This window comes from Rhinatrema bivittatum, chromosome 2, assembly GCF_901001135.1.
Source record: "Rhinatrema bivittatum chromosome 2, aRhiBiv1.1, whole genome shotgun sequence".
Taxonomy (NCBI): Eukaryota; Metazoa; Chordata; class Amphibia; order Gymnophiona; family Rhinatrematidae; genus Rhinatrema; species Rhinatrema bivittatum.
The window spans coordinates 157,684,670-157,706,144 of record NC_042616.1 but is presented as its reverse complement, the minus strand read 5'-3'; the positions used below and the strand labels follow the sequence as shown (position 1 = coordinate 157,706,144).

The 21,475-nt window shown below is 40.9% G+C and overlaps 1 protein-coding gene across 4 annotated transcripts in view; it reads left to right on the top strand.

Moving 5' to 3' along the window:
- ADAM22 (ADAM metallopeptidase domain 22) overlaps window positions 1-21,475 on the top strand; it is a 730,321-nt gene that overhangs the window by 700,415 nt on the left and 8,431 nt on the right. For all 4 annotated transcript variants that reach the window (XM_029588789.1, XM_029588790.1, XM_029588788.1 and 1 more), the window contains one exon: window positions 18,963-19,086. In XM_029588789.1, the coding sequence (XP_029444649.1) occupies window positions 18,963-19,086 (124 nt within the window). The remainder of the gene's footprint in view (window positions 1-18,962; window positions 19,087-21,475) is intronic.

The window sequence follows — 21,475 nt, the reverse complement described above, 5'->3', positions numbered from 1 at the left end:
CAAGAAATAATAATATCTTTGGGGTTATTAATGTGCACAAACTGTGCACAATAATGTAATGGAAACTCATTTTCCAAAATCAAAAGGCTCGGCATGGGACAGTGTTATAAATCTTCCATAACTTCATATCCCTGCTCCTGAAAAGAGTTACTCCACTTTCTGTCCCACTGACAGACTTCTGGAACTCACTCTCCCACCCCTCACCCTCAGAAATATTTTAGTTTTGCCATGTGGCTGATTGTAGGAATGGTTAATGTAGGAGAGCACCTACGCTAGATGGGGGTAATTTTCAAAAGGAGTTACATGCGTAAATGTAGCTACTATTGTAGCAATTTTCAAAAGCCATTTACTCAAGTAAAGTGCACTTATGTGAGTAAATCCTATAGACAAGTCAATGGCATATATTGTAGCAATTTTCAAAAACCCACTTACTCAAGTAAAGTGAATTTACTCCAGTAAACCTGGTTTTTACTCGAGTAAATGCTTTTTAAAATCAGGCCCGATGTGTTTATCTCTAAGTACTCAGTGAGACACGGCATCATGAACCAAATCTTGGGAAGGGACACTTTCAAAGCCAGATGAGTTGCCCAGTCTGAAACGTCACCCCTCTCTATTCAGCTAAAAGTATGGCTGGGCTTTTATAGTGCGCCTACTTTCAGCCAGAAGTATTCCTGAGGGTCAGGGGAATACAACAGCACATGCACATAACTGGGAACTCTCCGGATTTGGCCCGGAGACTCTGGAATTCTGAATGGACTGCCGGGGCTCCGGGCCAACACCCAAAAACTCCAGGTGCCCTGCTACAGAAGGCTGGAAGAGCAAAGATCTGGAGCAGCATGGGTTCGAGGAAGGAGGAGCATCAGCACCTGTGCCTCATGAAAACAATGTGAACAGCCAAGACGAGCAGGAGCGGTGTGATGCCCTCACCGCGGGAAACAGAAACTGAAGACACAGGAAGAGGAGCAACGGCGTCGGGCTGCACGCCGAAAATAAAACAAGGGCAGAGTGGGCCAACGCTGCAGGAGGAGGAGGAAACACAGTACATGTCCCACGGGCCTGGGGAAAGAGAAGGCTCCTGTGGATAATGAGAATCGAGGTGAAAAGATAGAATGAGAGTGCATGTGTGTGTGGAAGAGGAAGTGAATGAGTGTGTATGAGTATATGCATCTATGGACGTGTGTGGAAAAGGGAGAGGAGTGTGCATGTATATATATGGAAAAGAAAGAGAAGCGAGTGTGTGTATGTGGAAAACGGGAGTGCATGTTTGTGTGTGGAAGGAGAGAAGTGAGTGACTGCATGAATGTATGTGGAAGAGAGCGAGTGTGTGTGAAAAAGGGAGAGGAGTGCATGTGCGTCTGAGTACATGTATGTGTGTGTAAGGAGAAGTGAGTGCATATGTGTGTGGAGAAGGGAGAGAAGTGAGTGGGTGTGTGAGAATGAGTATGAATGTGTGTGAGTGAGCATGTGAGTGTGCTATATTTCAGAGAGAAAGTTTGTGCACATGCTGCTACTGCCCTCCTAACCCCCCCCCCCCCCCCCCCGCGACAATATCAGGATGTCAGGAAATCAAAAGTTCCCAGGTATGCAGATGCACATGGGATTTTCAAATACATGTGTGCTGTGTTACTCCCCCTCCTCCAGTCACCCACAGGAATTAGGGTAAAATACATGTGCATTTTACCTAATTTTCAATGATGAATAACCCACATAGTTTCTCATTGAAACTAGCTACAAAATACACGTTAAAAGTATTTGCATCATTTGCAACTATGAGGGCTATTTGAAGATTGCCTTAAAGAGTCACTATTCTGTCTTAGTCATGCGTTCCCTATGCGCAGTTTGAACAGGTAGCTTAACTCAGGCTTAACTTGCAGATAGAGGCGGCCACGCCCTTAAATTTATTCTTTATTAACAGAGGCTTACTGTGCATAAACTGAAGATAACAGTGACCAGCACAGTCTAGACCACTGATAAAGACAGGTAAAATGAGCATAATTCTGCAAGGTTGGCCAGATTAGCTGCTGAGTCATTTCATGGACTGACCGTAGCTGACTGACAATAGGAGGCAAAAACTCCCAGGCACCCCTGCTTCCCAGTCAGAGGTTAACCTTTTAGAGCCAGCTGCACTGAATATGGCAGAAGCTGTTAACACACAGGCTGACCACCAGTTGGCAGTATAACAGAAAACAAGAAAGTATGCAGGATAAAGCATGAACAGCATTAGGAACAGAAACAGGCTGCTGTGGAAGCAGGACTCTATCGGGATGATGCAATATCAAACGCAGAAAAACTTGCGTCCAAACTGGGTGCATGTTTTTTCAATGTGTGCACAGCCCCCTCTCCTGGGTGCCCGATGCAATAGGCAAATGAGCTGCCACACTAAAAAGGACGTGCTAGGGATACATTGTGCATTCCTAACGCATCCATGGCATTAGGTGCCCATGAGATGTGGTTGTGCTTTTTTTTTGAGCACTTGACATTGTGTTGGTGGTTTTATGCATTGGGGGCAATAGCTAATAGCCTCATTTACATGGCATTTACATGTGATGTGCGCTATTAGCTACGAACGTGTTTGCACCCGCATTTTGGATGCACTAATCCCCTTTTTGCATCGGGTGTTAGTCTAACATGTCCAAAACACACGTCCAATCACGGGCTAACCTGTCCATTAGCCTGAGCGTACATATTGCATCGGCCCCTGTGAAAATAGGTCAAGAGTGAATAAACAGAAAAGCATTTATGGAGACAAGACAATCACCATCTGTTATTCTGTTCCTTAAGCCATAGCTCGATTTGACGTTTGCAGTTTAATGTAACTCAAAAGAGGCACATTAAGAGTTCTTAAGAAACGTGTGGCCAGGATCCTTGGCTTGAACACCACTACACTAGGAAGTTATCACCTAGTTATGAATAAGTTAGTTGAGCCGTGCTTCTATAATAATATTTTCTTTCCCAGAAAATGTTTCAGATACCATCTTTTTCATCCTGAAGATTCTGCACCTTAAAATCTTGTGAAGGAACTGAGTTGTAAAACTGAAAAGGAAAGAGTATTGTAAACACTGTTTTTAACAAAAAAAAAAGATAAGGAGATAAATACAGAATGCCTAGTTTCAATCTGATTTCCTAGCAAATTTACTGAAATTTTTATCCTTTTTTTTTTATAACTAACTGACCTTGGGTTAAACTAGCTCCCTAGTCTAAACTAGCATTGACTGTTCTTATACTCATTTTTTTCCTGACATTCCTATTCCCTAACTTCCCATTTGCATGTTATGAGTGCAATTATTGCTATAGGGGCTGCTTCCCCTCTGGAAGAATGGGTAATAGACCTTTAGGAGGATGTTTTAAAGCCATCTCCTTTAACAGGCCATAATTTTTAATTTTGCTTTACATTTACCATGATTCCAACAGTGGGTTGGTTTGCAACCCACAACCAGGGATGATGTCATGCAGGGCAGAGAAGTTCCCAGCACCATGTCTGGCAGTTTCCCATATTTTCTAGGGGAAATTATCAACTGACATTGTAATGACACATACACATAGCAAGTGGCAATACTCAGACTATAGCTATTAAAAAATGTCACTGATAAGTCACTTTTGAAACTCTTTCAGCAATTTCCATACAGTTCTTCAGAACTTGTGTAAATAATTGGTATTAGAAAAGAGTCACAAATGACCTTACGCTCACTGGATCTGATTGGCTATGATATCACAAAAAGCAGCACATGCATGGTTTGAACCAATCAGATCCCCATACTGCAAGAAGTACTTTGTGAAATGGTCACTTTTTTATAACATTCTAAATTCAATTTTTTAAATTATTTTTCTATGGCACAGGATCTTTCACAGTCTGTCAATTTGTTTAATATTTGACTCAGCTCAGTAATCACAGGGCCAGTTTCAGCTTTTTGACATTTCATTCTCTTGTTCAAAATAATATCCCTGATGAAATGAAAGAAAACCACCTTTTTCCTCTCCTGGGCACTGTTAAACTAAGCAGAACTGTGTTAAAATGTCAGCACTCAAAAGCTGAATTCACTCAGGAAGTAGAGGCTGCGTAACTGAGATCCCTTGCTTGATTTTACCGATCAATGTGAAGTCAATATTTAAAGAAAACATAAAACAGACAAGTTACCAGGGATATTCAGTGGCATAAATGTCCCACTGAATATCCTTGAATAAAGTTACATAGCTGGATTAGTTTGAAACCTGATCAGCTAAGTTAGAATTTTTCCGGTTAGCTTTCAAAGTTGTCTGAGTTATGTGTACCTGGATAACTTTATCTTAACCGACTATGTTCCCAGAATATCTCTCCTTAAGTGGTGACAAATTAAAAACACAACCTAGCAGACCTTCTGGCCTAATCCTCCACCTCCATCTCAGTGAGACCAATGTTGGGCCTGCTGGCTTGACTCCCCCTCTCCCAAGTCTCGCACCCCAAGTGTACTACTTTGACAATAATGCTGGAAACTGCCTGGAGTAGTATAAGTATTCTGCAATCCTGGCGGCCCAGAGGATTTTGAGGGGTGTTGGGTGAGGTGGGATGGTGGGGGAGTGGAGGGATGAAGAGGGTCTTGGTGTTAAGTGTTTTTGGACAAACCATGGGGAAGGGGATTGAGAATTGGCCCCATAGGCCTTAGACATGGCCACAGTCTTTGGAGAGAGAGGAGATCAGGCCAGCAGGCCTTACATTAGTCTCACTGGGGTGCAGGAAGGAGGATTGAGCTAATAGGCCCACTAGTTTGCCATATTTTTTAATTGTTCACCATTTAACCAGTTATATTTTTTTTTAATGTAGCCAGTTAAGGTTAAAATTATTCGAGAACATGTTTTGGGATAATGTTAACCTGTTCTTGATCATGCCTAGAATTAGACGAATAACTTATTTGGCTAGCTCCAAATATCGGAGTTAGCTGGATAAGTTATTCAGCTAAATCGTCTCTGACCTGAAAAGCCTCTGAAACACCTCCCAGTTTTTCAGGCAAATTTTATCCCGATAAGTGGTGATGATATTCAAAACTTGGCATTTATCCGGATAATTCAAAAGTTATCCAGATAAATGCCTTTTAAAATCAACTTCTGTAAGTTTTGCTGTAGTTCAGACTCCTGTGCCTTGTGCATAAGGCCTCATCTTCATCTCCACACTAAGAGAGACCAACGTGCCATAGCCATATTCAATGCGTGTTAGGGGATGACGACGTCCTTGCTGAGATTGTGCTGCGTTCTCAGATTTTCTGTCTTCTGCTTTTTCTCTTCCTTCCATTGCTTTCTGCAGGTGTATAAATCCATGGTACAAAAGGGAATGTCTTGTAGCTAAGTGGGTAGAAGATGTGAATAAAAACACTGAAGGACCATACATTAGGTATTTTGTAAATTGATTCTATATCTTTTGTTTTAGAGCTGTTCCAGCATGCACTGTGAGAATATGGCCGGACTTGCTATCTTTATATATTAAAACAAGTTATTCTAGTGCCCCTGTTAATTTGCTGCTTTTTGGTTTCTCTTCCCAGCTTCATATTCGATTACAGTTCTTTTCTGCATTTCTCAGTGAAGCCCTTGCCATCAGTTGTCCTCCATTTGATGCAAAACAGTATTTTCCATAGGTTTGAGAGACATTTACTGCACCAAATAATTATAGCATGGCAATAATTCAATGAATGTTTAATTTATTGGACAAAATTGTTGTCTCCATTACAATGGGATCCATTCGCTAAACTTTGCAAACACTTATGTGGAAGGAAACAGTCATTTAAGCCTGTGTACAATTCCTCACGCTATGCTGAAGCCATTTTGCAGCACTTTCACCTCATAAACAGAAATTGGCATTCCCATCTAAAAACACTGTACACCCGCATATATTAATGATAAATTATTTATTCAAATGAGCAATTCTGTGTGGCACACAAATTAGCATGAGATTGACTATAGTGCACCAACCTGAGCCACCATTTGCTAGAGCTTTTTTGTTCATGAAACCTTATATCACCTTGAGATCTCATATTACCAGGGAGGGGGTGGGACAACGACCAATTTATTGACTTGTCTGGCCTCAGGAAGCAGAAATTGGCACTGCTACAGAAGGGAAGAAGCTGCACTTACTTGGTTTTCTATAATAAGAAAGCTTTCTAGGTGCAAGCCATGGTGATAGATGAATCAAGGCTGGGACAGAAAATGGTGAGACAGACCTGGGCAAGGCGGAGAAGAAGTATGACAGTGAGACGGGGTGGCTGGCACATATCCAGGAGGGAGAAACTATTGGCCTCTAAGGCCTGGGAAAGGCCACAGCTACCCACACATAGCCAAAAACAACTCCAGAAACCTCAATCCAACAAAACATTTTTATTGGAAATCTCAGTGTGGGTAAAAACGATGTCACATTATACAAAAAAACAAAGAGAAACCAAGAAACAGAATGAAGAACAGTCCACAGGATCCAAATTTGCTACTCTTTGGAAGAAAGCTTTATAGGGCAGAAAGTTTCAAAGCAAAACAGAATGAGGTGGCTCAAGCAGTTCAGGATTTAGATGTTGATGGGCCAAGACCAACTCCTTCACAGGCAGCAGATCTGGCTAAAAAGAACACCTCTAGGTAGACAGGAGCCACAGGCAGGATCCTCAGTCATCAAAGTGCTGGTCAACTGTACCAACCTGTAGATTCCTTGGTGTGATTTTTTTAAGGTGGCTCCATAGAAGGCTTCCTGCCATTTGCAAATTTGAGCCCTTTACCGAAGGCACCTTTTCCAATTTGATCTGGTAATTCATATTGCCTCTGGCTCCAGTTGAGCATGCCAATGCTAGTTGAGGACTCTGTTGTTATAGACAAAGGCATCTGCAGACTGAGGGTATTGATGCCATGCTGAAATGTATAGGTTGTATTGGCCAGATAGGAACTATGCCCAAAGAAGTGGTGATGCAATCGGTACATTTGCACAGTGGCCACTTGCTGGTTTTACACGTTTTTGTCTAAGTGCTGAATATCTTGCAGATGTAGACAAAGCTCCTTGAGGAGGCCACAGAAGCCTACACAGACTATTTGGACCAGTTTTTCTTGGCTCAGAAAAGCTGGGTGTTCAGATAGTATGGTAAAGTTCCTGACTGGCTTGGAAAGACAGGGGTAGCAGAACGAGACCTTGGTTGGAGTGTCCCACTAAAGAGGTGCTGGCCTCCAATGCTTAAGGATTCTCCTGCTGCTCTATTGCTGATTGTCCTACAAGAATCACCTCCTCTACTTCATTCATTGATGTCGAGTTCCTCCATCAGTCTGGGTTTTGACTGTGATGTTTGTTCTACTTAGACACCCAATGGTAGGGAAACAGGGCAAGTAGCCACTTGGAATGCCATGGGTGTCTCAGAAGGGCCAGAGGTCCCCTCAAACCACACTCAGGCCTGTATAAGCAAGAGTAGGAAGAAGAAAGTGAAAGAAGAATACAGGAAATAGCATAAGTACTGCAAGTTATATGTGAAGTATTGATAAGGAAGGCAAAGACAGAATTTGAAAATAACCTTTCTGTGGAAGCAAAAACTCATAATAAAACTTTTTCAGGTACATTTGAAGTAAAAAGCCTGCGAGGGAGTCAGTTGGACCATTAGATGATCAAGGAGGTAAAAGGGTATTATACTGTGTATCTAATGTTATTGAATTGAACCACATACTCCCATAATCCTCCATACAATTTCTCATGTTATTGTTCTATGTAAAGCCTGTTGCGATATTGTGTTCAAATGTGAACCGATGGGATGTTCCCAACGACCGTCGATATATAAAAATACTAAATAAAATAAAATAAAAATTAAGGGAGGACAAGACTATAGCAAAGAGATGAAATGAATTCTTTGCTTCAGTCTTTACTGAGGAAGATATAAGGTGGATACCCATGCCAGAAGTGATATTTAAAGATGATGAGTCAGAGGAACTGAAACAAATCTCAGTAAACCTGGAAGATTTAATATGGCAAATTGATAAACTAATGAGTAGCAAATCATCTGGACCAGTTGTTATACTTCCCAGATTGGTAAAAGAACTGAAAAATGAAATCGCAGACTTATTATTATTAATCTGTAAACTATCATTAAAATCAGCTACAGCCATCATAATGCCAGTTTTTAAAAAGGATTCAGGGGTGATCCAGGAAACTATAGCCCAGTGAGCCTGACATCAGTGTCAGAATAAATGGTTGAAACTATTAAATTACTGAACATATAGATAAATAGTCATAGTTTAATGGGATAAAGTCAACATAGATTTAGCCAAGAGAAGTCTTGCATTACAAATCTGTTACTTTTTTAAAGGCATGAATAAACAAATGGATAAAGTTTAGCCAGTTGAAAAGGGTATCTGAATTTTCAGAAAGCATTTGACAAAGTACCTCATGAGACTTTTTAAAAATATACTTTTTATTTATAGAATTTTGAAATAACCAAGAAAAAAAAATCCTTGTATAAATTAATGCATAGAGAATACAAAACATTGCCTCCACTGTCAGAAGAAACTACTCTAATACATTATCATTAATCCATAATAAGGAAGAACTTACTCAATTATGAGAAGAAATATAAATACCAAAATAAACTTAATGGTCAAGGAACCCTGGATGATCCTACAACATTATGAATCTTCATCTCCCAGAGAAGATGTTACCCTTGGAGCTAAATATAGGGGGTGATTCAGCTGGCTTTGTCTTAAGGTAAGAAAGTTAGCTAATTGCAAAGGATTGAAAAAAATATATTTCAGCCCCTTAAATTTAGCAAGACATTTGCAAGGAAAATGTAACTAAAACAGTCCACCCAATTGCAAACTCACAGGTCTGAAAAGAAGACATTTCTTCCTCTTCATTTGCATTGTTTTAATCACATCAGGAAAAATGCTAATCTTGAGATTTAGAAAAGGGGTTAACTTATTACAAAAAAACAATTCAACACAAAGTCCCTGTCTGAGTCCACTAGAAAAGTAGTCACTAAAGTTGATGGAAGGACTTCTTCCATGAACATTTTCTCCAAAAAAATCTGCTAGATTCAAAATATTAATTGATTCTTGTGCTGAGGAATCTTTATAAGTTGCTTCTTTTAGTACAAGGCAAGTGTAGTAAACCTTAGATATAGGTGGAGCTAAATTTTCAGGAATCTTCAGTATTTCCAAAAAGTAACGCTTTAGTATTTGCAAAAGTGATACAGATTTTTTCCTTGGAAAATTAATCAATCTAATATTCTTACTTCTTGCTGCATTTTCCAAAGTTTCTATTTTATTCTGTAGCATCTGGTGACCTTTGGACAAGGGAACTGCAAAACTAGATGGTGAAGGTGTCAAACCATCAACATTAATCCACAATACAGGAGGAATGGTCAATGATGGTCAACAAATTGTGATGTCCACAAATCTTGAAAGAAACTCAGTAAAAATATTTGTTGTCAAATGACAGCATTATTTTAGGCCAAGTCAGCGGTCCCCCGACACGAACCTTGTTTCAAGACAGCTGTGTTGGGAGGGACCTCAAATCAGAAATTGTAATCTTATGGTGACGGGAATAAATGGCACATCCATATATATCTTACTGAGTTTGCTTCAAGATTTGTGGACATCACAATTTGTTAACCATTCCTCCTTTACTTTGAACAAGGGAATCCACATTATCTTGAAAAATGATCTTATTTATTTATTTATTTATTTAAAACATTTTATATACCGATTTTCACGGAGGGTATCCGACCAAAATGGTTCACAACTTCAAATTATAAAAGATAAAATAATAATAATACTAAAGAAAATAAAAAACATAATAAATAAATAGGAAATAGTAAAGATTGAAAAAAAAATACATTGTATAATTATAATCCCTAACACTCTGCATGACTTAACTAGAAAGAAAATTTTTTTAACAAAACAAGAAAAGTCAGAAATTTAAGAAGAATTACGAAATCAAGGTCCTCATTATCATGTAGTTAGCAACAAATAGTCTATTAAGCTCCAGATATGTATCATAAACCGATACTGATATTATAAGGAGCTTTGAGGAGAGGTATTCACTTCCTCAATTCCTGCATAAGCTATTTTAAATAGATAGGTTTTTAGAGCCTTCTTGAATTCCTTGATCTTAAGCTTCTATTACATTAATTTTAGTAGCAAATTGGGTAATTTTTTTCTGGCAGGTCTGTAACAACTCTAGTTTTGATGCTGGAACATAATTTCAAATTGGGAGGAGAGCATTGTTTAACCACATTTCACATTCGAAGTAATGTTTGAGGGCTCCCCCAGGGAGAACTTGAAGAGTGTCTCCTGCTTAGAAGGTACCTGAATTCCCTTAGAGGAAACAGATGCCATTGGCTCCATTCTCGGGTCTCTTTCCTCTATTTCTCACTGCCAATGTCCGAAACACTTCTGACAATGCTGATGTTCTGGGAGGAGCAGCCATGATGTCATCTGGCTGCGACTCAGATGACGCTGAAGCTTCTTCACCCCTCTGATAGTAAAGCTCCAGTTGTGCGGGAAGAATTGGCTCTCCAGGGATAGTGATATCTCCCCATCTAGGGAGTTAATCTGTGAACCTTCACCTGACATAACTCCCACTCCCAGCAATGCTTTTTCTTTCTCCAGCGTTCTCTGTCGATCCATTGCCTCAGCAGTGAGAAGACACTTCTCCATGGGACCCATTACTAATGCAGATAAAACATCGGGAAAAGTTTGAGTCCCCTTGCTTTTGCCCATAGAAACAGATGAACTGTCTGTCAAGGAAATAATCATAAAAGATTCTAGATGGCAATCAAAAAGTCCTGGGATAGGAGACAATGTTCTATTGCGTATTGAGAACTGGTTAAAAGATAGAAAACAGAGTAGAGCTAAATGGTCTGTTTTTTTCAATGGAAAAAGGTGAATAGTGGCGTACCCTAGGGATCTGTACTGGGACCACTGCTTTTTAAGATATTTATAAATCACCTAGAGATGGAAACAGCAAGTGAGATGATCAAATTTACTGATACAAAATTATTCAGAGTTGTTCAATCACAAGAGAATTGTGAAAAGTTGCAATTGTACCTTGCAAGACTGTGAGACTGGAAATCCAAATGGCAGATGACATTCAGTGTGGAGAATGGCAAAGAGAGGCATGTGGGGTAGAACTATCCAAATTATAGCTACACAATGCAAGGTTCCACATTGGGAGACATCACCCAGGAAAAAGATGTAGGAGGCATCTTGGATAATATGTTGAAATCCTCTGCTCAGTATGTGGTGGTGGCCAAGAAAACAAATAGAATGCTAGGAATTATTAGGAAAGGAATGGAGAATAAAGCAGAGACTATCACAATACCTCTGCATTGCTCCATGGTGCAACCGCACCTGGAGGGTGCAGATCTAGTCACCACATCTCTGAAAAGGTACAGCAGAATTAAAAAAGGTTCAGAGAAAGGCAACCAAAACAATAAGGGGATGGAATGATTTCCTTATGAGGAAAGGTTAAATAGGTTAGGGCTCTTCAGCTGGGAAAAGAAGTGGCTGAGAGGAAATATGATAGAGGTCTGTGATATAATGAGTGGAGTGGAGTGAAATGGGTAAACGTGGATCAGTTGTTTACCCTTTCAAAAAGTACAAAGACTGAAGGACAGACAATGAAGTTATTAGGTAATACATTTAAGGCAAATAGATGAAAATATTTTTTTACTCAACGCATAATTAAACTCTGAAATTTGTTGCCAGAGGATGTGATGAAAGCTTTTAGTATAACTGGGTTTAAGAAAGGTTTGGACAAGTTCCTGGAAGAAAAGTCCATAAACCATTATTAAAGTGGACTTGGGGAAATTCACTGCTTATCCCTGGTCTGACCCAGTATGGAAAATCTTATGTTTTTATGTCCATTATAGCAAGTGCTGTATGCTAGCTTTGAAGTGTGACCAAATCTTAGCTCAGGCATGTCAGCAGTGGTATTCAGGTCCTTGGTGCTTCTCTCTTTGCTCCATGAGGGCCATGATACACTCTGGTTTTTGTGAACTGTATGGAGCAGGGTCTGCCCTCACCAATCTTTCTTTGGTTTGCTCGTATTGAATAAAAATATAGCAATAGAAATCTATATGGGGTGTTCTTAAGTAATTTGCAAACAAAAAGCAAAGAACTAACCCCTAAACAATTGAAACAAAATTTTAACCCAAAAAGAAAAAAACCTCCTAAACTTGCTCAGTAGTCTTCCCTCAAAATTCCAAAACCTTCAAAAAAAAACAGCCATCATTTAAAAAAATGCAGTGTTAATATTAATGACACCCACAATTGTGAGAAAATGTGCTTAAAACACCATCCCAAATTAATACTTAGCAAACCTTAAATGCTTATTCATTTGTATAGACATGCCTAGCCCACCATGATGTACCGAACGGGCTGCTATGCTTTAAATGTCCACAGATGCTTTCTATTGTGCATATATTGGCTCTCAGAACAAAACAAAAAGTCCCAGTAATGTAAACCAAAAACTCATCTGCATGTCTATACTTGATCCAGCACTTGGAAAGTCCCTCATGCAGCTCCTCATGTGCATTTGCATAAAGGTTGATCCAACATTCATTCGACCCCCCCCTGCATAGCTTCATCAAGGGGGGGGGGGTCATAAACAGAGAGTGACAGACAAACCTACCTGCAAACATCATGAGTATTTCAGCCCTACAGGAGCTTGATCTTCTAAGATGAACAACTGCTGTCTGGCCGGCTCCCTCAGGAGAAGTTAATCTGCAAGCATCCCTAAGACTTTTATCCATATCGGAGCTTCAGCTTCTAAAATGAACCCATGCCATGCTGGTCGGCTCCCTCCGAGGGGGATCTGGGCTGTTTCTGGTGCAATCCGCCATTACATGCATTTTGGGGTTAAAATTTCCTTTCAAGTGGTAATGGCGGATTGCACCAGAGTGGCCTGGGTGTCATTAATATTAAGAGTACTTTTTAAATGATGGGTTGGGGGGTTTGCCAGTAATGATTAAAAATACTGATCTGCTTTTCATGAGTGGAAATAAAGCATGGTATGAACTGGCTTTTGCACTGTAAGGTTTGAGTTTTTTATTTCTTCATTTTTTTGGAAGTTTTTGGAATTTTGAGGAAAGACTACTGAGCAGGTTTAGGAGATTTTTTTTTCCTTTTTTATTTTTTTGTGCTTCTGCCCAAGTCACCTTGCTAGAGTAGTTGTTTGGAGATTCTTGTTGACTGCGTGACACGCAGAACGTTGTCGTTTTGGATGACCCTTTCCGACAGCATGTCATTTGCCCCAGCTGTTGAGAATGCTCTGTGCTTTGGTAGTAGTGAGGCAGGAGGAACAGGGTGGCCTGTAGGGTTGCCTGTAGGGTTACGTGGCCTTTGTGGCAGCTGGGAGGACCATATTCCTTCAGCTTCCTCCTTCACTCTCCCATCTGTCACTGCTTCTTGTGCGCAATCTGTCACCTCGTCCACCTCCTCCTTAATACTCTCCTCCTCTTCTTGTCACTCCTCTCCACCTCTCTTCCTGAGGCTCCTACATGTCCTCCCTCTCCTCATCCTCCCAGCCCCTGCTCCTTCTGCTGCTTACTTGTTCTCCCATTACTAATAAGCCTTTTCACCCTCCTCAACCCCCATCCCTCCTGACTCCTACATGCGCTCCTCTTGCTCACCCCCTCACTACACACCCTACCAATTCTCAGTTCACTCTTATTCCTTGAATACTCATTCATGCCTACATACATCCAGTCATGTGTAAGCTGCATTCCTGTCACACTCACACATACTCTCTCCTGCTGTTCAAACTCTGGGACAGTTTGTAATTAGACAGAAACAGACACAAACCCCACACGGCCCACACTCAAAAGAGACATCAGAAGACACATCAGAAAGGGTATGATAAAGAGTCAAAAGGTAAGAACAGGACACCACTGAAAACACCAAATGCATACCTGCTTTTACCACAAATTTCTTAGGCAACCCCTTCACTCCTTAGTCCAGCTACGGCCCTGTTTCCTCCTCAGCACTGATCCTGATGACTTGCTAAGCCTTTTATCTGATTCTCCAAGGATGGGCTCCAGGAAGCAAGATGAGTTGTTTTCAAGCATGTGCTTGTATGCAGATTATGCTGCCATATTGACAAAGGTCCTGCCACACAATTTTCTGCATGCACCTGTTCTGTGGTGTGCAGTTTTAGGGAATTGCAATTATGTACATGCTTTTACACCTATGCAAATCTCCCCTGTAAAAACAGGGACTTTGTGGCTTTAGCGAATAGGCTCAGTATAGTTTTCTGTATCTTCTGACCTCAGTATTCAAAGCTGAATGGCTATGCTGCCGAATACCCCCATAGAAATAACCACTTAGGCAGATAATTCATATCCAGCTAATTTTAGACCTGATCGAGCAGGACTAACTTGTCCATCTACTGTAGGTAGATCTGTCGAAATATCAAAACGTATCCAGCCACAATAGATAGATAAGTAGTTTATCCCTGATCCATCGCGCACCCATTAGATATCCAGCTATCTACTTATCCGGCTAAGTGGTGACCCCTGAACATAGCCAGATATTCAGCAGCCGCCACTTAGCTAGATAAGTTGCTTCTTGTAAGATTGTAAGCCCTCTGGGGATAGGGAAATACCTACAGTACCTGAATGTAATCCACTTTGAAGCGCTGCAAAAAGTGGAATATAAATCTAAATAAATAAATAAACATGGTCTTGTCTGGCTAAGTAGTGCTGAATATCAGCCGCCCCAAGGTTATTGGCATTGTTCTAAAGACCTTCTCCTAGCAAGTTAATGGTCTAAGTCTGATTTCAGGGCGGTTCAGAGTCACAAAGTGCATGGTCACAAGGGGAAATGAGGTGGTATTTACAATTTCCCAACTCTGTGTGTGTGAGTTTTTTGTTTTATTGGTCCAGCAGTTTCTGCCTGTCCTTTTATGCTGGCAGCTAAACTGGAACTAGGGCTGGGATCTGGCAGCTTGAGCTTCCATCCACAATTACCCCTTATTTTCATAGCCTCCTCTTATCTTATCTCATCTCATGCCAGCCATCACAGCAACAGTCCTCAGTTTCTCTCAGAACCCTGGTAACATGAGTGTTGGCGTTAAGCAATGCCTGAATCTCTCTTCTCCTCCAGTATCTGTGAAAACTACCTCTGCAATATCTCCAACCCTGGCTGGCCCAGGCAAAAAAGGACCTGAGCCAAGAATTAAAGCTGCTCCTCCACATGACAGTGTGCAACACTGCTACTCAGGCACCTGCCTGCTCCCTCAGCTCTGCATACATGCCTGCATGGCTGGCATGTTTAACCTTCCTCAAGGACAAACACAGCATTGAACTTTAACAATGTTCATTTATTTATCAGCATTTGATAGTCTACCTTTTCCTAGGATAGGCCTCAAGGCGGATTACAATAACTTTAAATGAACAGAGGCATTAGAGCAGCTTACGATCAAATCGGAATTTGTAATTAATGTAGAATTGGGGTCCAGGAAGGGAAAACTCGTTTCTGGATAATTTCAAGACCCAGTTGTGTCCCTGTTGTGTGTAACAGTACATCATCAGAGGTTCAGGAAGTTGGGCCGAAGATGTGGATCTTAGAGTTATAGACTAAGGAAAACTTACAATAGCCAGTTGAACTGTGAAAAATAATGTAAACCAGAGCTTTAATTATGCACGGAAGACTTAACAATCCTGTGTGTCCAATGTGAATTTCTGCAAAAGTATTCTTATTCTATTTGAGGACTGCCTGTCAGGTATATGGTATGTTTTCTAACAGCTTCAGTTTTGCAAAAAGTCACAATTAAGGTTGTAACTTGCAAGGGATCTTCTCCCCAGAGACACCTTCCCAATAATGAACTAATAGTTGCTAACCCAGGCACCAGGTACTCAATGTATTAATTGGAGAGAGTGTTTCTGTGGCTCCTGTTTACATGGCTGTGATTCAAAGAGGAGTATGAATTATCTTTTCTGTTTTTGTCTGGCTAATAATCTCAGCCTGTGCTGGGGAACCTATTCCTGTTTGTCAGAGCTGAGTGATTTGACTTTTATTTAAGGAGTAACCCTTGCTAACTTTTAATTTCATACTTTTTTTCTGATACGTCCATTTCTACACCTGTCTTAAGAGATTAACAATGTGGTTTCTAGTCATCCACAAAACCAAGCACCACCCTGGAGATTCTGTTTACGTATGCCCTTTCATTAATTGCCAGTACTTGCTCTCCTGAGCTTTACAAGACATGTTATGTTCTACAGTGCATTTTAATTACCCTCATCACTGGGAGTGTTTTGGTCTGAGTGATTCCCTTATTGTGTGCTACTCCTGCACTGTGAATTTGCCCTTGTCTCAGAGACAATGGTTGACCATTGAATCTGCATTGTCTCATCATAAATGATGAGACAATGGTTGACCATTGAATCTGCAATTCTGTCTACATGAATATTTTTAAATTGGAGATAATTATAAATAAAACCCACCTCTAATGTTGTATTGTTGGGTCCATAATGGGTTGCGTTTAAAGTATTTGTTTATTTTCCATGAATAATTGGTACACTCAGGCAGCCAGATCATTTAGGGCTGAGTGTGTCATTTGGGTGGTGTACTAGACTTCGTCTTTGCTTCTCACCTACAGCACTTTTCCTTGCTTCAACATACTAGACATGAAGATGGCAGTAAAATACAATCTTTATCCTCCTCAGGTGCTAGCTTCAATGCAAAGGCTGACAACTGTGGTGCACCACTTATCTGTGCTCATCTTTCATGTTGGTTTTGCCCATAATCCCAGATCTTTACCATCATTTAATACCATTACTCTAACCGCTCTCTGCTTGTCTCTTTCGCGATCATGCCTAGACTAAATAATTTGCTACAGAACTTTTATGAACATGACCAGGACATGCAATTTTTCTTTTAGCCAGATCTTCCATCTTTTGTCAGTAAAATGTAATACTAAAGTTTGGACTCAACATTCAAAGGCATTTAAGCCAAATAACTCATGAGTTATCTGGCTGAACAGCAACTTTTTAAATATTGAGTCACTTATCCAACCAAAATCTAGCCCGATATGTCATTATCCAGTTAAAATAAAAATAAAGGTGTTCCGGGGCAGGCTATAATTATCCAGCTAACTTAGGCAGTTTTCAGCCATCAGCAGCTTAAGTTAGCCAGATAACTTGAGGATTGGCCCAGAGCAGTCCTGATGTTATCTAGGCTCATGGGGCTAGAGGACCTGCCTCTTGACTCAGGGCTATACTCGCAGGGAGGGGTTTTACGCATGTAAATTAACTACCTATGGAAGTGGGCTTTTGAAAATTGCTACAATATACGCCATTGAAGCATCCATAGAATTTATACATGTAAGTGCACTCTACATGGGTAAATGGCTTTTGAAAATTGCTACAATAGTATATTAATTGTAAAGCACTGCTGCTATTTTCTATCTGTTCCAGCGCTGCTGCTAAAGTTTTGTTGAATGTACACCGACATGATGTTACTAAACGAATGTCTGTGTATAAAGAACCTCAAATAAATAAATAAAATAAATGTGTGCAACTCCTCAGACTTTAGCCCCAAGAGGAAATTTGTCCAGCCTCAGGAGGCGAGATAGCATTAGGACTGCTCTGAGCCAATCCTAAAGTTACCTGGCTAACTTAAGCTGCTGCTGCTGCCTGAAAATCATTTAAGTTAGCTGGATAACCATAGCCTGCCCTAGAACACCTCCATTTTTAGCCAACTAAATTTTAGTTGAATAATGACTTATCCAACTAAACTCTAGCTAGATAAGTGACTCAATATTCAAAAAGTTGCTTTTTGCAGAGTTGCCCACCCCTGCTCTAAAGAATAAAGCTGGTTAAGTAGCGACAGGCCTTATCTACATATCTATGTATAGATGGCAGGCCTGGCATCCCAAATTTGATCCTCTATTCTATGTAGGAAAAAAAGTGGCCTGCCAGGCTGAAACCCCTTCACCAAAAACTTCCAAGTGTGATTAAAAAAAAAAAAAAAAAAAAAAGTCAGACAAGAAGCGCCAGCCTCCCCCTTCCCAGTTAGTACACTCTTAAAAGCCTCTCTCCTCTTTTCCCACCCACTCAGTACCTCTCGCAACCCATTTCTGCCCCGTGATCTCAGAGGCTTCCAGCGTCGCTCTGATTCTTATGACAGCAGCACTGCCAGCTTACACTTCTGACTGCTGTCAGAGCAGTGTTGAAAGTTCCTGGGATTGCAGGGGAAGTGGTCCCATCATAGAAAGGGCGGGTTGTAAAAGGCACCAAGTGGATAGAGGGAGGGACTAGGAGAAGAGGGGAACTTAGTTTTAAGAAGGAGGCAGGGAAGGAAGAGTTGCCCCCTGGCCAACTTCTTATATTTTTTTCAGGCCTGCCCTCTTCAAATTGTTTTTAAAGGCCTAGTGCTATTTAACTGGCTCTATTCATTTGAGTCAGTTAATAGGAAAGTTTTTCGGCCGTACGAGGCCATATAACTTTTAAACCTAATTAGCTGTATTTAAATATATCCAGTTAGGTTTAAAAGTTATCCAAGATTACGTTAATTGTAGATATTCAGCAGAAATTTTATCTGTTGAATATCCAGGACAGATTATCTGTCTAACTTTAGCTGGATAGCTCGTCTGCTCACTAGCTTACTGCATATTGGCCCCTATATAACTTGCCAATGCTTCTTTAGTAAAATGCTGTTACAGAAAATAACTCAAAAAACATTTTCTATATGGAGTTACAAAAAAATGGTTGAATTAAACACAAGTTTGAAAAGTGAGAGGAGTAGCTCCACTCCTTATGCAAAGTCAGCCCTTTTTTGTTACTATGTGTCCAGTATATGCACGTGTACGTTTCTATAATGGGACTGATTAACTATAAAACCTTTTTGCTGTGTAACAATTTGGAAATATGTTCAGTAGTGCTGAGTTTGACAATATCTTTTCTTTAGCAACATTTGGTGCCTATTTTCTCTGCTGTGCAAAATTGCAAGAGCCAATGTTTATTTCCCATGTTTCAATGTCTCAGGACCCTGTCACCCACCAAGTCTCCAAACTCCTCTACTGGATCTATTGCCTCCAGCAGGAAGTATCCGTATCCAATGCCACCACTGCCGGATGAGGAGAAGAAGTCTAACAAACAAAGTGCCAGGGTACGGAAATCATTTATATTTATTGCTCAAGCCTACGCAAGGAGGCATTATGCATGCGGTTTCATCAGCATATAGAAAAGAATAAAGGAGAAGGGTCAATTCACCCAGCTGTAAAAGCAGCTGTTCAGTTTTATCTGTGTATGGTAAGAGGAAAGGGAGCTAAATAACACTGGAAGATAGAGAGGATATGGGCTAAGGTAATATATGGAAGAAGAAAAGACTATACTACACACATGGCCTGCATCTGTCAGAGAGAGGAATTGGGCGTTATAGGGAACAGTTCAGAAAATACATTTGCTTGAGTTTAAATAAGATGAAAGGGGTGGTAAATAGCATGCTAGGGAGCATAGGGAACGTTATAACTAACAGTACAAATGAGGTGATAATACAGCAGATGAGGTCCTGTACAGCAGCATTATGTCCATTCTGGAGACTATATCTCCAAAAGGGTAAACATCGAGTAGAGTCAGTTCAGAGAAAAGCTACCAAAACAGTGCACGGCCTGCAGCAAAATCCATATGATATGAGATATAAGGATCTAAACGTTCACCCTAGCGAGGAAAGAGATATTAAAATACTTCAAAGTTATAAATGTACAAGAAGCAAACCTTTTAGGTTGGGATAGATTCAGACCAACATCAGAAAATATTTCATCATGGAAAAGGTGATGGATGCATGGCACGACTGCCCAGGGGAGATAGTGAAAGCAAAAACAGAAACAATTCAAGAAAGCCTGAGATAGGCAGAGGATTCCTAGTTGCAAATAAGTTAAGAGAAAGCCAGAGATCAACTGAAATCATGAAACAGGAAGTAAATGAGGAAGACCAGATGGGTCTTAAAAGTCATATCTGCTGTCATCTTCTGTTTCTATGATAATATTTCCTTTTATTGCAGGTGCCATTCAACAAAATCAGAATATGTTTTATACTAGTTGATGTCCAAAAGTCAAAATTAGTTTGAGTGAATAGGCCCTGAATGGTTATGCAAAGGAAAATTAGTTCTTACCTGATAATTTTCATTCCTGTAGTACCAAGGATCAGTCCACACTGCTGGGTTATGCCTCCCTTCCAGCAGATGGAGTCAGAGAGAAACTGAAAAGGCACCTCCCATATACCCTGGTGTGCCACCTGCGGTCCCTCAGTATAATCGCTATCAAAGCAGAATGAATATAATATGGTAACAACCAATGACTAGATCAATGTGAACAACACAACCCGTAACCCCAACAACATCGGAACTAAATATGAACTGCCGATAAAAACTCGATATGCCATCTGACAAGATGCTCTGAGAAAAGTCTGTAAGAGAGAAAACCAGAAGAAACAGACTAGCGGGACTTGTATACTGTGGGCGGGCGTCTGGACTGATCCTTCGTATTACAGGAACGAAAATTATCAGGTAAGAACTAATTTTCCTTTCCCTGTACGTACCAGGATCAGTCCAGACTGCTGGGATGTACCCAAACTGCCCTAAATGGGGTGGGACCTCGAGAGTCCCGCTCTAAGCACACTGCTGCCAAACGAATCCATATTCGGATCCCGAACATCCAAACGGTAATGCTTGGCAAACGTGTGCAAAGATTTCCATGTAGCCACCCTGCAAATCTCCTGGGGTGACACACAGTCACTCTCCGCCCAAGAAGCCGCCTGTGAGCGAAGAGAATGAGCCTTAAGCCCTCCGGGACAGTACACCTTGACCAATGTATGCTGCAGCAATAGCTCCTTTCAACCAGCGGGCAATGGTAGTCTTAGAAGCTTTTGACCCTTTCTTCGGACCATGCCACAGAACAAATAGATGATCCGACAGTCTGAAAGGATTGGTAACCTCCAAGTACTGCAGGAGGACCCTTCGAACATCCAACCTCCTAAGATCCCTCTGCCGAGGATCGTGCCTACTCTCATCCGAGAAAGGCGGCAGCTCTACTGTCTGGATGACGTGAAAAGTCTAAACTACCTTAGGCAAAAAGCAAGGAACAGTGCGAAGAGAAACTCCCGAGTCGGAGATACGCAGGAACGGCTCCCTACAGGACAAGGCCTGTAGCTCATAAATCCGCCTAGCTGAGCAGATAGCCACCAGAAACACCGTCTTAAGTGTTAAATCCTTTAGGGTAGATCTCTTTAAAGGCTCAAAAGGAGAACTACACAGACCACGAAGAACCAAATTCAGATTCCAAGTCGGACAGATAGACCGTACCGGTGGCCTGAGGTGTTTGACCCCCCTTCAAGAACTTGGCCATGTCCGGGTGAAGAGCGAGGGAAATATCGCCAACCTTACCACGAAAACAGCCCAAGGCTGCTATCTGTACTCGAAGTGAGTTGTAGGACAATCCTTTCTTTAAACCGTTCTGTAAGAAGCCAAGAATATGACCAATGGTGGCCTGTCGAGGGGT